The 17,105-nt window shown below is 40.5% G+C and overlaps 1 protein-coding gene across 3 annotated transcripts in view; it reads right to left on the bottom strand.

Annotated features, from left to right (window-relative positions):
• Positions 1-7,918: 7,918 nt before the first annotated feature.
• LOC131475973 (protein shisa-6-like) overlaps positions 7,919-17,105 on the bottom strand; it is a 77,329-nt gene continuing 68,142 nt past the window's right edge. For all 3 annotated transcript variants that reach the window (XM_058654386.1, XM_058654384.1, XM_058654385.1), the window contains one exon: positions 7,919-9,429. In XM_058654386.1, the coding sequence (XP_058510369.1) occupies positions 8,786-9,429 (644 nt within the window). In that variant the 3' untranslated portion in view covers positions 7,919-8,785. The remainder of the gene's footprint in view (positions 9,430-17,105) is intronic.

Genomic DNA, 17,105 nt, shown 5'->3' with positions numbered 1-17,105 from the left:
CCTTCTCATTCTACAACTATCCATTCCACTGCAGAAACACTCGGGGCCATCGCGCAGGCAGCTCTGCTATTGACTGCTCTCTTTTAAGCAGTGGTGAAGGCAGTATGTCAGGGACGGATCGATAGCAGCTGCCTACCAGAACTACACACACACACACACACACAAACACACAAACATGTGTGTGTGTGCACGGTGCAGTGAGAAATGCCTATTAGCTGCATTCATCATCAGAATCCCATGGTGGTGCGGTCACCGGTGAATGCCACGGTGTTTACACTCTCAGACTCCTTAAGCACCCGCCTCTATTAACAGGCTGCATTTACATGATGCCAGCATCCATCGGTTTCCTCCCCGGAGGTGAGGAGCTGTGACTGTGGACCATAAATAACACAAATTGTCCAATTTCTGCCCAGGTTGGATGTTGTTGGTATAATTGCAGTTCAGATAATGGGGCTCCTGTTTCTGCTCGGGTGGTTGTTCAGCAGCGGTGAGGAACTGAGAGCATTCATTACCGGATTATTTCCCTTTTTTACCAAACTAATGTAAAAGAGAAATCTTCTACTTGTCTTATTGTTGTCTCATTGAGATTTAAATATTGTTTACTTGCCCAAAAAACAAGCACTTAAAACAAAGCAACAACACAACAATTAAAGGAAGAACACAATATCTAAGACGACATACATTTACATTACTTATACTAAACTAATTTTACAGGGAAATATTCTATTTTCAGTCCGCTGAAGACCAACTATTATTGAAATAACTGGCACGCGGGCATGATATTCAACACATAATACATAAATAATAATAAAGGGAAAAATAAATATAAATCAATAAACGTCTGAAAATGTTTAGGACATCCTGAGATTACTGAGCAAAACTGATAAATGCTTCATGGAATTCTTGGAATAATGTATGTAAAGCGCCAGAGAAAACTCAATATCACTGAAAACAGAATGATAAAAACACATTTTAAATAAGATATGATGCTTAAAAGTGTGAACAACAAGCAAAAAAATAGTTTACTGGCGTGAATTGAATATTCTTCCCTAAATGTGTTTTTATAAGTGTGGAATCACTTTGAAATAAAAGAAAAATAAGTTTAAAAATGTTAAGTAAAAACGAATTAGTGCCTCCACTGTTATGCCAGTTACAATCATGGTCACTTTATTAGGTACACACATACAAGGGCCCAAGAAGAGCTACTGAAGTTCACACTGCGCATCAAAAAATGACTTTTAACAGTTTTCATGCACAACCATCGATAGTGTTTGGAGAGAATGTTCTGGAAAAGAGAATAGAACAGGAGTTCTCTGGGAAAAAGGTCAACAGTAACTTCAATAAGCGCTCATTACGTCAAATGTATGAAGAAGAACCTCTCCAGACCACACCAGTCGCCACTCAGAACACTTTATCCGGTGTCAGGTGTACCTAATAAAGTGGCAGGCGATGGTATATGAATTTTACCGTCGCCCTCCTGTCCCTTTTGTTCCGTGTTTGACGCGTCAGTCAGCCGGAGCGACACTTATCCCTCGCACGGCGGTGACTTCTGATGGGATTTGTTGGCAGTGAGATGTGGAAGGTCAACAGTAGCCTTTTCAAAGGAAAGAAAGAATAATAAAAAAAATCCTTATACCTTTTCCTTTGTCAACTCAACTGAGAATCTGAAGAATAATAAAAGACAACGGAAAGTTCAGGCTTCTTCCCCCGAGGTCTGCGTGTTTGTTTTTTTTTTGGAAAAGGTCATACCATTAAAAAAAAAAGAAGAAGAAAAAACAGTGCGAGACAGCAGTGATACACACGGACTGTAAAGAAAGAAGGATTTATGGGTGCAAAAGGTGGATATTTCATTTTACTGACAGACTTGTAGATCTCTGATAAGAATATAAACACAACCTCAACCTTTTCTGGATCATAAAGGTCACCTGAGTGTGATGATCTGGATTTAATTTGCCTGATAAGGACACAAAAAGAGCAGAATTAAAGTTAAAATGGCAAAAAAAACTTGACCGTACGTTGCTCCTCCATTTGAGCCACAGTTGTCTCTAAATAACCTTGTTCAATTTTTCCATCTAAATGCAAATGGACAAAAGCAGAAGGAAGTGGGAACTGCTGCCTTTTGCTATCTCTCACATTTGTGTGTGTGCACTTTTGTAACCACAAGGTTTTGTTTAAGGCATTGTGTAAAAAAAAAATTGCATTTCACTGCTCCGTGAATTTCAAGAGAGTTTTTTAAGACGACGCAATGTGGAACAGAAGGTATTAATACACGTGTCGTAAACGTAATAGGAGTCTCATTGTGGTTTTGTTTATGGTGTCAGTGACCAGACACACAAAGCTTCAGCTGCTGATGCTGCAAACTAAACAAAAACACCAACAAGGAAATAAAAAGAATGGTGACTGGAGGAAAATGTCTTCATAATTAGACAAAAAAAAATGCACACTCACTCTAACATACGAGGGTGGGATGAAAAGTTCGCAGGCTGAACGTGATGCAGTGCTTTGACCAAATGAGGTTTAATTTTCAACATGTGGTCTTCAAACTTCCATGACTGTTGCAGCACTTGGTGTAGAACCTCCCGCCCTGATATTTCCACTGCATGGACAGTCATTTTTGTGAGGAAATGTTCAAGAAAACCAGCTGGATCTGCAGCTCTATCAGAACCCAACAGTTCACACAATGAGCAAGCACTGGGCATCAGTGGAGAGAACAGCGAGAAGAAATCTCTGACGCAACCAGACTCAAAGATCTGCCGCCATCTGCCTAGACAGGTTGGGGTGAAAGGGAAAATGGGGGACAGAATGGGGAGAGAGACAGTGAAAGAGGGAGGCTAGGTAGAGACAGAAGAGAGAGACCAGAAAGCTGCCGTTGTACTTCATTTTGTACGTTTTGGAATGTAATTATTAATTTTTTTCTCCTGAAAAAGGGATAGTTTGCGCTTTGGTGACGTCAATGACCGCTCTCTCACTCTCTCTCTCTCTCTCTCTCTCTCTCTCTCTCTCTCAACATCGTTGCCTCGTCATGTGATCATTCTCTGCTGCTGCTCAGAGCCGACGTACTTCCACTTCCTATTGCTGACGTGAAAATAAACGCTACCTGGTTTCACAGTGGGCCACGTGGTTGGAGTAGTGGTTAGCGCTCTTGCCTTTGGAACAAGGGCCTTTCTGCATTCTCCCTGTGTGTGTGTGTTTTCTGGGTTCTCCAGCTTCCTCCCACAGTCCAAAAACATGCAGATTTGGGGATTAGGTAAATTGGACTAAATTGACCGTAGGACTGTAAGTGTGAGAATAAATGGTTGTTTGTCTCTATGTATACCCCGCCTATCACAGAGCCCCCCCTGTGACCCTCATGTGGAGGATAAAGCGGTAAGAGATGGATGGATGGTTTGACAGTGGGACATTTATATGTACATGCACTCAGTGTAACTTTGGGGCTTAAGTCTTAAGAAGAAGCCCACGGGAGCCTCGGGTCTAAGGGAGGAGGAGGAAACACTATAGCCAATGTTGTGAATTTGGATTTTCAGAACTCATTTTTGGAAAACTCCTGCCCTCAGTTTTACATATTTCTCCTCCAAGCCTCCGTTGATCGACTCAACAGCCGACTGTTTCTCCAGCGATCCTGACGACTGCAGCTGTCAAAAAGCTGCTGCAAAGCGATAAGTAAAGAACACGTGCCGGGCGGCAACTTCTGGTGAGTTTCAAACTCGTGCTGCACCAATGACTTCCCATTTGAGCAGTGTCATGGTTGACCGATCACCTGGGAGCCGAGTGTGTGTCAGTACTGATTCTGCACAATCACACAAACACACACACACACACACACAGGGAAGAAAACTGCTCTCTGCAAACTGCTTTATCCTGGAGGAAACTCTGGGGAAAATTTCCCCCTCATCGTTGCAATATTGATATTGTTGTTGGACATATTCACTGCGAGTTGGGACTGGAATCACACTGCATCTTCACCGACAGTGTGTTAACATTAAAAAAAAAGGTAGATATAGGATGTAAATGGCTGTTCAAACACACACTGGAGTAATTTTAATGCAGTCAATTTCTTAACAAAGGAGCACATTTGATGATATTTGGTTCATTTCCATTTGTTGCTTTGTTTATTTCATGCCCCTGGGGATGATTTAGCTAATTGACTTGTGCTAAGTCGTTAAAAGCCTCACTTGAAACTGCATAAAAGCCACTTTTAGGCTTTTAACCAAACTACCAGTTCAGCCCACGCTGAAATGTGTGGTAAAATCATGGTAACCTGAAGAGTTGTGCAGTGAAGAACAGAGTTCCGAGGGACATTTTGTGCCATTGCGTTTTTTTAATGTCAAGCCATTCTGTCTGTGTTGAATGAATGTAATTTAAATTTGCCAGAGGATGTTCATTTTTGGAAACATTTAGAACTAATATTTAATATTTTTACTGCAGTTTTTGGGAAGGTGACATTTTACATATAAACAGTGGAGTTCCAGTTAACATACTGGGTTTTAATGGGTTAAAATCTCAAATCAAATTAATATTTGATATATATACATGTATATATATGTATATACATGTATATATATATATATATATATATATACGTATATATATATTCACATGTATTTCAGGCTGAAGTAGTTTTGACTCATTGACTCATTTAAAGTGGAAAAAATATATAATATTTTTTACAGCAGTTTTTGGGAAGGTGACATTTTCTGCCTCTAGGAAAAAATTAGTCAGGATATTAAAGGAAGCCACTCTTTTTCTTAAGAGTGGTTGTATGTGGTCACTACAATGATCCAAAGCTTCTGTATCTATATGTCATTTCACTCGAAACGTGGATGCATGTTTGCTTGGCAGAAATAAATAAATAATTAAGAATAATTCTACTGCACGGACATTCTAGCATTGCTTAATAATTAGTAACTTCTCCCTCCGAATGACCTACCAAGTGCTACCAGACCGGGGCGTCCCTGTTTATCTTCAAGAAGCTCTTGAAAAGCCAGCATCTTCTGTCCGAGCACTTACCTTTTACCCCCGCACTTGGATCCACCTCGGCACTCTCACCCACTATCAGTCCACTATTATCTTGTGGAGTTCTTTCCAAGACTACTTCCATGTAGCTTATTCCTCTTTGGTAAGTCGCTTTGGATAAAAGCTAAATGCTTAAATGTTAAATGATACCGATATCATACGGATAATATAGAACAGGCAACCCTCCGCTTGCAAGCCAAGTTCCATTTATATATACTGTGTACTACTAATAATGAATCATTTGAAAACAAACACAGAAACAGTTGTATTTTTTTTTGTTTTGAAGCCTTTAAATTAGTCTCCAGTTGTTTGTGCAGTTACACAGACACTATTTCATTCATACCACATTAAAAACAATTTATATATATATATGGAGGGACAATACAGTCCTATATAATAAAAAAAAAGACAACAAAGCCTGGATGGTAGCAAATGAGCACCACAACATTTTTAAGAAGTGGCTATAGAGTTATACTGCACATAGCGAGAGAGAGAGAGAGAGAGAGAAAGGCTCTTGGGATGACATCATTATTATTATTATTATTATTATTATTGTTAATGAAGTGAAAAGAAGAAGCAGAAGTTTATTACCTTACACACACACACGTTTACCAGGCTAACAGGGGACTGTCATTCTTTACTCACTTGATTTAAAGCATGACAAAGAGGGGACCTGAAAAATGTCCCCTGTTCAACACGGAGTCCCCTCTTTGTGAGTGTGTAACGACGCCGAAGTCCCCTGTTCTACTGGTTCACGAGTACACACACACACACACACTCTCTCTCCAAGAAAAGGAGACAAATACTTCATTAAATATGTACAATAATGACAATTAATTGTCAGCGGTGGGTTAAAAGACAAAGCTCTAATTGACATCATTTAATTCAAATTAAAGTCACACATTGAGAAATTTCAGTACGTTTAGCCGATTCTCCACACTTCAGTAAATCATCACGAGAAACAGGAAAAACAAATGTGCAACATCGCGTGATCAAAAATCGCTTTAAATGATGTGTGTGAGCCATTTTACATACAGCAGCGTACCTTCTGCTTACGAAGACACAGCAGTGGATTATTGGCAAAGATACAAAGATCTTCGTACTATGACACATTGGACTCACCAGTAGAGGTTTTCACATGTCCCAAAATTTTCACCCTTTATTCTTATACCTTGAAAGTCTTGATCGGGAAACGTGACTCAGAATTTTACCTGGAACTCAGTTGACTCCTGACATGATTTTTAAGGCTTGTTCTGGTTTTTCCTTGAAATAATTAAATTCGGGAACAAATCGGCTCTTAATCGATATTGATACCTTATCTTAAAACTTACATTTTGACTTAGAACTTTACCTGGAATTCAAGTATCGTATCGCTGAGTCTTGACTTGTGTGGTCTTTTATTTGGGTTCTTTCATTGGACTGAGTTGTCTTAGTTGGGACCTTCTAGGACAGGTATGGTCTTGGCACTACTCGGCACAGATTCACCTTGACTTTGAACTTTTCATAGTTGGACAACATGGTCTCGTCTTCAAGTCTTCACTTGGGACTTAGTTGGTCTTGGTTTGGAGTTTAACTTGGAATTGATTTGTTTTGGCTCTGGATGTGACCTGTGACTCTGATTATCTCTTCTTGGGACTGAATTGTCTTTACATGGGACAACTCAGTACTGATTTACCTGAAGACTTTTAACCAGGACTCCATTATCTTGTCTTCAAGACACGGCTTAGGACTTTAGACGTTGTCTTGATTTGAAACTTTGACTTAGTTTCTCTTTCTCAGGAGTGAATTGTCCCGATGTTGGATTTGTCTTTGTATGGCTTTGACTTGCTTTGGATATTTAGTTTGATTAGAGTTGGGACTTGACTTGGTCCTCATGTTGACTCCAACCTTTACCTGTGGCTCAATGGTCTTGTCTTCAAATTTTGACTTGATTTGCCTTGTATAGCGATTTTAGTTGGGACTAAAATGACCTGACTTGGTACTTAATGTAATCTGTTATTTATATATTTATATTTGTTATTTCTTAATTTAATGTATCTTGAACTGGGACACATAAAATAGAGACTTTGTACTTGGAATTTGACTTTAAAATGTGGGATTTTCAGTTGGGATTTGAAGGGGGCTTCTAAACCAGGACTTCTCATTTCAGTTCTTCAGTCTGACAGCCATATGATGAAATTTACTTGCAATTAAACATCACTATTAACATCTTTTGACTGTCACAAACCAACTCATATATGTCAATGTTTGATAAATGAACTGTGACTTCATTTTATGAAGAATAATCACTCTTTAAGTCAGAGACTTGGACAATATTTTGTGACTCCAAAACAAAATCTTCCACGACCCACCTGAACCCCATTCCAATGACTGATTACAAGGAACCAAGTGAATTTCCCAATTGTTTTCTTTTCAAATTTAAGAGTCTTTTTCCAGGTAAACCGAGTGTTCTGTATCATCTACCACAGTAAAGGGTTTTTTTACAGCTGGTTCTGCTGGTCGTCTATAGTCGGTAATATTGCACAAAAGACACGGAGACAGGACTTAAACATGATTGTTTGCAATTAAGAGCATATGGATTCCGTACAGTAAGGCATTACTTTAATGAAAACACCTGGACAAACAGTTCACAGTTTTAATTAATGCTTGATTGACTAGCATGTTATGGTGTCCTCTGCTGCAAGTATTGATTGTTTTAAGTCATCACACCAACACAAAACTACAACTGGACCTCTTTTTGCTCATTAGTTCTGACACAGAGCACCTGATATGTAGAGATGGAAGCAGCAGGCCGACCACGAGAAACGAGCAGCGGGGGGGGGAGAGAAAAGGTCATCGCATCGCTCACAAAGCCAGGACGTGTACGTGAACCAAAGAGAACCGGGGGGGGGGGTGTTCCATTTTTAGCTGAAGCTGCCAATCGAGTGAACAGTTGTTTCGCACACAATCATTCTACGCTACAAGCACGGTTTAAAAAAAGAGAAGAAAAAAAAATCCCCTTATACTTATATTAGATCCACAATTTCACAGACATCTGTGGAAATAATACTAATTTGGGTTCTTTGACTTATCTAAAATTAAAGTTATTAATTGCGAATCCATTATAGATTCTAGGTGGGAGGAGAAAAAACAAACAAACAAACAACATCAATGAGGCCAGCTTCTTTTTTTGTTGTTTTTTAAACTCTCTTTTACTGCTGCTAATATAGCCTATTTACAATCATCTATTGTACGCAACAGACACATATTCTGTTTTCACTAATAAGCTGATATGTTCTGGCCGTTTAGGAAAAAAAAGAAAAGAAAGAAGAAAATGAACCAAACCCAAAAAAAGGGAATTCATTAATTGTGCTTTTTAACCCACGAATCCCCTTCCGTCACTGAAATGGGACAGTTTTAGAGGCACCTCTTGAAGTGCTCAACTCACATCAGTCAGTAAGAATCTCTAAAGCTATAACAAGGACTGGAAATACAAATAGTAAATATAGTGTATTTATATATTTATAAAGTTGACACAATTCCCCTTCCAGTCCGACGTCCAGTCGGTTTTAAAAAATATTTACTTTCACGCCGTCGAACACGTCTCGACATGAAGGATCCACTCTGTGTCGACGCTCAAAGCCCTTATGATGCTCTAAGAGAGGAAAGTCTTTGATTCTAGTTACCCGAAAATATGGATGACACAGGAAGCTTGTGCTAAAAAGCGGGAAGTGCTCTGAACGCAGGAGGTTTGTTCGTCCGGGGGTTCGTCTCAGGAATCCTCTTTTTACAGCTAAACAGTTACCTCGTTCTTACTGGCAGTGCGGTATGTGTGGTGGTGGCCGGGAATGTACTGTAGGTGGTCCACCGTGTGTGTCCGTCGGGAGGCAAACGCCTGCCTCTTGGATGTGGTCGGTTGGTGGTTGACCGTCAGCGTGTTGTAGGAGTCGTTTGAGGCACTGGGTTGCGAGTGCATCTTAGTCACCTTATGGCGGTCCATGACGGGCGTGGTCGGCAGCAGCATGTCAGCGTGAGACATCGCCCGCGCCATCGCCTTCTCCCGGAACTTGTCGCGCCTCATCGCCGGCGACAGCAACGGATCCTGGGAGTGGAGGCGGTCCGCGGACAGGAGCTGCTCCTCGGAGAGGTGGCGGCTGCTCCCGTACGCCGTCGCCGCCATCACGCCGTAAGAGGACAAGCCGTAGTCTCCACGCCGCGGCGTCCTGGGAGGGGACAGGACGTGGTCCTGGGACATGGCCCGCTGGACTCGGCGGGGACGCTGCCGCTGCTGGTGCTGCTGGTGGTGCTGCTGGTGCTGCTGGTGCTGCTGGTGCTGCATGGGGTCTGCGTTCAGCTTCATCATGTGGGTCGGTCCCCGGCCGCCAAAGTCGGGATGATGATGCTTCCTCGTGTAGTAGTCGTCAATGTCTTTATCACCTGAGTAAGAAAAGAGATCAGATGAGCTTTGTGATAACAGACATAATGGTGTGTTCCATTTGTAGTCCGAACTTGGAATTTCTGAGGTCGTGTTGAAGAAATGCCCCCTGGACTCGGACACTGGGAACAACCTCTATTGCTAATCTGACTTCCTAGTTCCCATGTAAAGGCAACGCAGATGGCAAAAATGATCCACATATCTGAGAATTAGTGACATCTAATGGTGAGGCCTCCATATTGAGGACTCCTCAGGGATCTACGGTGGTCTTCAGAGACCAAATAGGATGTTCTTCTTTTTGTTTGTGTAGTTTTCAGGCTGCTATCAAAACATATCAACGTAAGATAGCAAATGGAATGGAAAATCTTTCCATAAATCCAGGTAAAGGCTCATCTTAAGGCCAGAAAAACCACAGGATTATACACTTACACAAACACACAAGCAGGCTATGAGTCTTTAATACTGACAATAAATAAATAAATAAATAAATGAATAAAATAAACTTTCCGACAGACATTAGCATGTCTGTATGTGTGTGTGTGTTAGCGCATTTGAATATTTCAGGGTCACATCATTAACAGCAGGTCGTCTGGTTGCTTATATTTGAACCAGTCATCAGCTTAATTTTGACAAAAGTTGCCGTTGGTCCATAAAATAAAAGCCATAGTGTTATGTCCAGGTCCAGGTCCAGGTGAAAACATGAGAGCAACTCCCTTATTTTTACTCCATTCCCAATAAACTCCTTTTAAAGGTTTATTTGGACAAACACAAGGACAAAACTGGTCGTGATGGGTGTGGTCTCTTATAGTGGAACCACCTGTGCAGAACCAATCAGCTCCCAGGATCCAGCTCAACACACATGTCAGTCATTCAATCAATCAGGCGCACCTGCAACTCATCACACACACACACACACTCACACCCACGTGGGGAGAGAGAGAGAGAAGGAAAGACAGCAGAACTCCCAGGACACGATAACCAGAAATGTTCAACACACTGAGGCAGTTTTTCCTGAACCCGAACTTTTTAAAGACGGCTAACGACCGCAACATAAATCACAATATAAATCATGACAAGAGCTAATTTGTGCATAATGTAGCGACTCATTTTACAGCCATATCCATAACAGCTAATTGGTAAACAAATAATCGCTTGGTAAATGAATTAAAACTCCATGTTGTGCACGTTATTACACATTAATTTTAACTATAAGGATGGAAAACTTCCAAACCCAGTCTTTGGGAATCGCTGCATCGAGGCATAAGTTATCTCATGCCCTACAACTTCATAAATTACACAGAATAATTACAATCTGAAGCATTGGATTTCAGCAGAATCGATGCCAGCGGGCAGATCACTGGGTAGAATGATAGAATATCTTAACACCTGAAGTAGGAACTTGCATCGGATCATTCACATCAAGCCCATTCTTTTTAATAAACCTTTAAAATGGTTTGTTTAATATGAGGCTGGTGGTTTCTTGGGAGTTGGGTTAAGAGAAAATGGCTCTTTCTTCATTATTGCTCACACTTGAAACACAAATTGCATGAAAAAAAATGTCTTTTGTGCAAAGGGCTTTGGCTGTAAAAACTAATCTCCTTTATGTGCCTCCTACTGTAGTTGGTAACTCCCATGATTCCTTGAATGCCCGTCTATGTTTCTCAATAACAGCCTGTGACACTCGGGGCCCATTCCGTCTGATTTGTAACATGCAATTTGCAGCACTTGGTAATTTATTTGCATTTTTTTTGTGAGGTATGCACACATTTCACCAAACAAATCTAACAAATAAAAAACTTTGCAAGAAGCCCCTGCAGGACTTTAACATCGCAGATTTATCTGCCACATTCAGGAAATGTGATTCAACTCTTTGGAATCACTTTTGCTGCCCAATATTTTTGTTCACTTTAGTTTCCGAAAACCCAGCGGAGAAAACAAAGACTGTGAAATGTCGCCACACTCTTCATCATTGTCATGTAACAGTGGATTCTCAAAAGCCTGCAGACGAGATGAAAACCAGCCCAGCCCCTGCTGGGAGGAGGCACCTCATCACCACCACGACCACGGGTTTCTCCTCGTTTTAACTGAGACTGTTTGGACTCCCTCTGAGGAAACTCTCATTAAAGAGCTTGATTCGCCGGCTGCTCGACAGTGACTCATTACTGGGAGATTCCCTGTGGACAAAACATCAGTGTGTGTGTGTGTGTGTGTGTGTGTGGGGGGGGGTCAATGTTTTCTCTAAAAACGAAGACTCGCCTTCAGAGTTTGCTGCAAATGAGCTTCAGACAATCTGTACCTGAGTTTAATTGAGGGGGAAAAAAAGACTGCCGGCGTGTTCAGAGTCATTTTTGATCAGTTCAGTTTGAAGTTTCATCTGACATATTTGCAAATGGTTGTGTACAAAATTAGCTAAAACTTCTATGAATATTTATGTCACTTCCCCCTTGGTACGGAGAGGCCACTTTAAGAGCAGTGTTGTAACAATGTTGTCATGGGCCAAATTCTTGCTTTTCGAGTCAACAGAAATCTACTTTCTTTTAGTCTCAAAAGTTGGGGATGTGAAAAGTCGTTTAATGTCCAAAAACAGAAACAACTTTTTCTGCTCCAAAGCCACTCATTATTGACCATAATATTGCAGTTTCAGCTTTGGTTTTTGGAGAGGTGAAAGTGGACATGATGAGAGATGTCCATGAGAAATTTGGTGACGGTTGATGGCCGTTTTCGGACACTAAGCCTTTTTCACGGTAAACGAATGGTTTCGAATGTCCCCAAGATTTCGCATATGATCAACTCTATCTGTATCACAGATACTGGTCGTCATACACGCGAGACTTGATTTGACATGAGGCAAAATAAATGCCATAATACGCCGATGCACATACACGCGGACATACTCGATTTGTGACCATTCGCGCAATACTCGTTTAGGTTAAAGAAGCGGACAACAAAGACGACGATAACCAGGGGGCGCTTGCTTCAAAAAGAGGGTCATGCAATGAGGTCCACCGGTCCCCACACTTGTTCAAGCAATTGCTCGAAGACAAAGACAACAGCTGAACCCCATTTCTCATGTTGTACCCCTGTCCCTGTCTCTTAGACCTTGCCCCTTGTCCCTTGGAACTTTGGAACTGGACAAGTGGTTAAAATTTACTCCCACAAAAAAGGGACGCCCCTTCAAGAATGTGACATGTTATCAGTAAACTGTTGTCTCTGCCATGGTCTGTACGAAAGACCACTAACATTAAAGCAGGTACACAACATGAACTATTAGAATGAGTATTTTTTTTTTGCACACAGGCGCAGGAGCAGTGGGTGATTGGGTGCCTCACTCAGGGGCACCCCAGCCCTTGGCGTGTCCCAGGATTGAAGGTTACAAGCCCAATTCCTTTCCTCTTCGCCATGGCCTGCTTACCAATGTTAGTTCCTCTTGGATTGGTCAAACATTAAGAGTATAAAGCTGAGTGGTGACACGGGATTAAGGCAAAGACATCGAAATGTAGGCAAACGGGTGAGAAATCACGGCAACTGGAATATAAAATGGGATTGAGGATGCATAGAAAGACAAGGAGCCTCCTTTCAGTATGAATGGAACTGCAGACATGTATGCACGACTCTGGGCAACCGGTCTTTGAACTCCTCCACCTGATAGTAAAACCATGCCGACTGAACTTGCCATAAACATCTCTCTCTCTCTCTCTCTCTCTATCTCTCTCTCTCTCTCTCTCTCTCTCTCTGCAGAGTTCTGTCGACCTGTGTTTTATTTTTTTGGCAGCTCTGGCGACTCGAGGGAGTGATTCCACTGACGTTCTCTGATTAACTGCTGCGGCTCAGGTGTCGTCACCTGTGTAGCAGTTAATTAGCGAGGACCAGTGAGGTCAAAGCTCTGTTTTTAGGACGGTAGCACGCTCCACAGAGCCACAGAGGAATTTAACGATGGGACTTGTTTGTTTGGACGCTCAGGGAGTGATCTCACGCCTGGACACAGAAGGTCACCTTATTGTCCGTCCATTAGGGGGCTTCATGTCCACCGCTCTGTGCATTTCTAATGAAGACAGTCCGTCTCTGGCCTTGGGGCAGTGTGGCTTAGGATTTTACCTCCCGGAAGAATTTGTTTAGAAGCGACATTATGGTGGAAAATGTCAACCGAACTCAACCAGAGGCTACAAGCACGTCTAACAATCAACACGCCGTGGCTCGTCGCTCCATAATAGGTCAAACTTAAGGACACAGTCAGTCACTGTGAGAGAGCTGTGGTTAGTGATTCCACTGTACTCAAATATTCATTCACCTGCAACATTTTCCCAAGTCTGTGTAAGTTACTGTTAAGGATGAATGAAAATAAATCAAGACCTGCACCAAACTTTGGCTCCAAACTGAAGCACGTACCAAACTGTGACACGCCTACTTGCTCTTTTAAATAATAAACATTTATTTGGGACAGGTGGGGCAGCACACTGGCGCCCCCTATTGATGAACCACCTCTTTTAAGAGAAAAACACTGCTAAACAACAGTAATATACTGTATTTATTGGGAAAACACTGCTAAACCACAGTCATATACTGTATTTATTGGGAAAACACTGCTAAACCACAGTCATATACTATATTTATTGGGAAAACACTGCTAAACCACAGTCATATACTGTTTTTTGAGGGAAAATACTACAAACCACAGTAATATGCTGTATTTTGAGTGCTTAACCACAGTAATATGCTGTATTTTTAGTGCTTAACCACAGTAATATGCTTTATTTTGAGGGAAAATAGTGCTAAATCACAGTATTATACTGTATTTTTACTGCTAAACCACAGTAATATACTGTATTTTGAGGGTAAATACTGCTAAACTACATTAATATACTGTATGTTTACTGCTAAAACACAGCAATATGCTGTACTGCTAAACCACAGTAATATACTGTATTTTTACTGCTAAACCACAGCAATATGCTGTACTGCTAAACCACAGTAATATGCTGTATTTTTACTGCTAAACCACAGTAATATACTGTATTTTTACTGCTAAACCACAGTAATATGCTGTACTGCTAAACCACAGTAATATGCTGTATTTTGAGGGTAAATACTGCTAAACCACAGTAATATACTGTATTTTGAGGGTAAATACTGCTAAACCACACTAATATACTGTATTTTTACTGCTAAACCACAGTAATATAATATACTGTATTTTTACTGCTAAACCACAGCAATATGCTGGACTGCTAAACCACAGTAATATGCTGTATTTTTACTGCTAAACCACAGTAATATGCTGTATTTTGAGGGTAAATACTGCTAAACTACATTAATATACTGTATGTTTACTGCTAAAACACAGCAATATGCTGTACTGCTAAACCACAGTAATATACTGTATTTTTACTGCTAAACCACAGCAATATGCTGTACTGCTAAACCACAGTAATATGCTGTATTTTTACTGCTAAACCACAGTAATATACTGTATTTTGAGGGTAAATACTGCTAAACTACATTAATATACTGTATGTTTACTGCTAAAACACAGCAATATGCTGTACTGCTAAACCACAGTAATATACTGTATTTTTACTGCTAAACCACAGCAATATGCTGTACTGCTAAACCACAGTAATATGCTGTATTTTTACTGCTAAACCACAGTAATATACTGTATTTTTACTGCTAAACCACAGTAATATGCTGTACTGCTAAACCACAGTAAAATGCTGTATTTTGAGGGTAAATACTGCTAAACCACAGTAATATACTGTATTTTGAGGGTAAATACTACTAAACCACAGTAATATACTGTATTTTTACTGCTAAACCACAGTAATATAATATGCTGTATTTTTACTGCTAAACCACAGCAATATGCTGTACTGCTAAACCACAGTAATATGCTGTATTTTTACTGCTAAACCACAGTAATATGCTGTATTTGAAGGAAAAACACTGCCTTTAATCTGTTAACATGGGCACCAAAAAACATGGCTTTGGATTTTAAGTTTTTTTTGCTAAATGGAAACACTGTAGTTCACTGTAAATAATTAGAAACTGCACTGTGATGCCAGGACTCTGAACCCCACAGAGTATGAACTCGGCTCGAGCCGCATCAGCAGCTGCAGATTAGCAAACAGGGAGTCTTCTAACTAAAATATTGTCAAATATAAATGCGGAGGAAATGAGAGCAGCTTCTCTCTGTCATTCAGGCAAATAAAGACACCATTAGAGGATTTACTGCGACGTTACTCATGCACACACACCACGTTTCTCAGAAACTGCAAATACAGCCCGTCTTCCTCCGTCGAGCCACGGAGTCTTGATTTAAGCTCTGGCCTTTTTAAGTGTTTACACTGTTTACACTAAAATGATTTAGGAGCGGCGATGCATATTGCCCGAGCTCCTCTCTGCGGTGCTGGAAAAAACGCAAGCACTTTACAATTAACGTGATTGTGAGAGGCTAAAGGGTCCCGAGCGGGGAGCGCAGCTACAAACGCATGCAGGAAATTGCTAACAGCGGCTGATTAAGGCCCCAACTCCCACTCTGCGAGATTACATTCAATATAGCCCGAGTATTTATGTGTCGGCTGTTGATCGCAGAGGACTGTAATCATATAATGCACTAACACTCATGTAACTAGTGCAACATCAATTATAAAGGGATCTTTCCAGGGGATCAGAGCAGGAGTGGTGCAACTTAAACCAGTTTTATTGATGCCCTTTTTCCCTTTTTCTTGGATTAAAGATTCTTTCAGCCACTTAATAAAAGGCTCACCTCATAAAATCTTAAGTCTACAACATTCTAAGAATATGTTCACTGCTCTAGCTTCCTAGTTGTTAGTCTTCCCGGACAGGAAAGAAAGAAATATATACGTATGTATATATATATATATATACAGTATATATATATATATATATATATATATATATACAGTATATACCATATATTCTTCCTATTCTTATGCTCAATATTAAAATAAATAATAAATATGAACACTATTTCATTTAGGATGATTTTGGGTGTTTGTTTGACAGATTCTACTGGAACTCAAATCCTCGTCATTCATCATTCATGTGTGATTTTCAGTGTGTGTTTGTAAACAAGGCTCACGTCGATAGTGAAAGAAAATAATGTATACAAAAGAGCAATATTCAGCATCCTGAAAAGAGACGGCACTTCTGAACTGTGTGCGACGGCTGTTAAGATTCAAGGACAGCGACAGCAGCGCTTATGTGTGTGTGTGTGTGTTTGTCACACGTTGAATACCACCCCTGTAAATTTAGCATTGTTGCTTTTGTTGGAGAGAGAGAGAGAGAGCGATGGGAAAACACAAAAGCTCTGGACTAAAAGCTCTAAAGGTTGCTTTCCCTGACGTTTTAAATGTCCAGCAGCTTCTCAAGGCTAAAGGAAACATTTCTGAAAAAGAGGATGTGACAAAAACCTCATTCACCTGCAAACACACAAAGTAAGGTTTCCACTGAATTCCACTGGAATCACAAAGCGGCTCAAGTTACATTTTGTTTAATTCATGCTATTGTCAGGGAAAATGCTGCTAAACCACAGAAATATTCTGTATTGTAAGAAAAAATACTGCTAAACCACAGTAATATTCTGTATTGTAAGAAAAAATACTGCTAAACCACAGTAATATACTGTATTTTTTTACTGCTAAAACCTCAGTAATATACT

Source organism: Solea solea, chromosome 16 (genome assembly GCF_958295425.1).
Source record: "Solea solea chromosome 16, fSolSol10.1, whole genome shotgun sequence".
Taxonomy (NCBI): Eukaryota; Metazoa; Chordata; class Actinopteri; order Pleuronectiformes; family Soleidae; genus Solea; species Solea solea.
The sequence above is the reverse complement of the archived record's forward strand: the minus strand, read 5'-3'. Positions and strand labels throughout refer to the sequence as shown.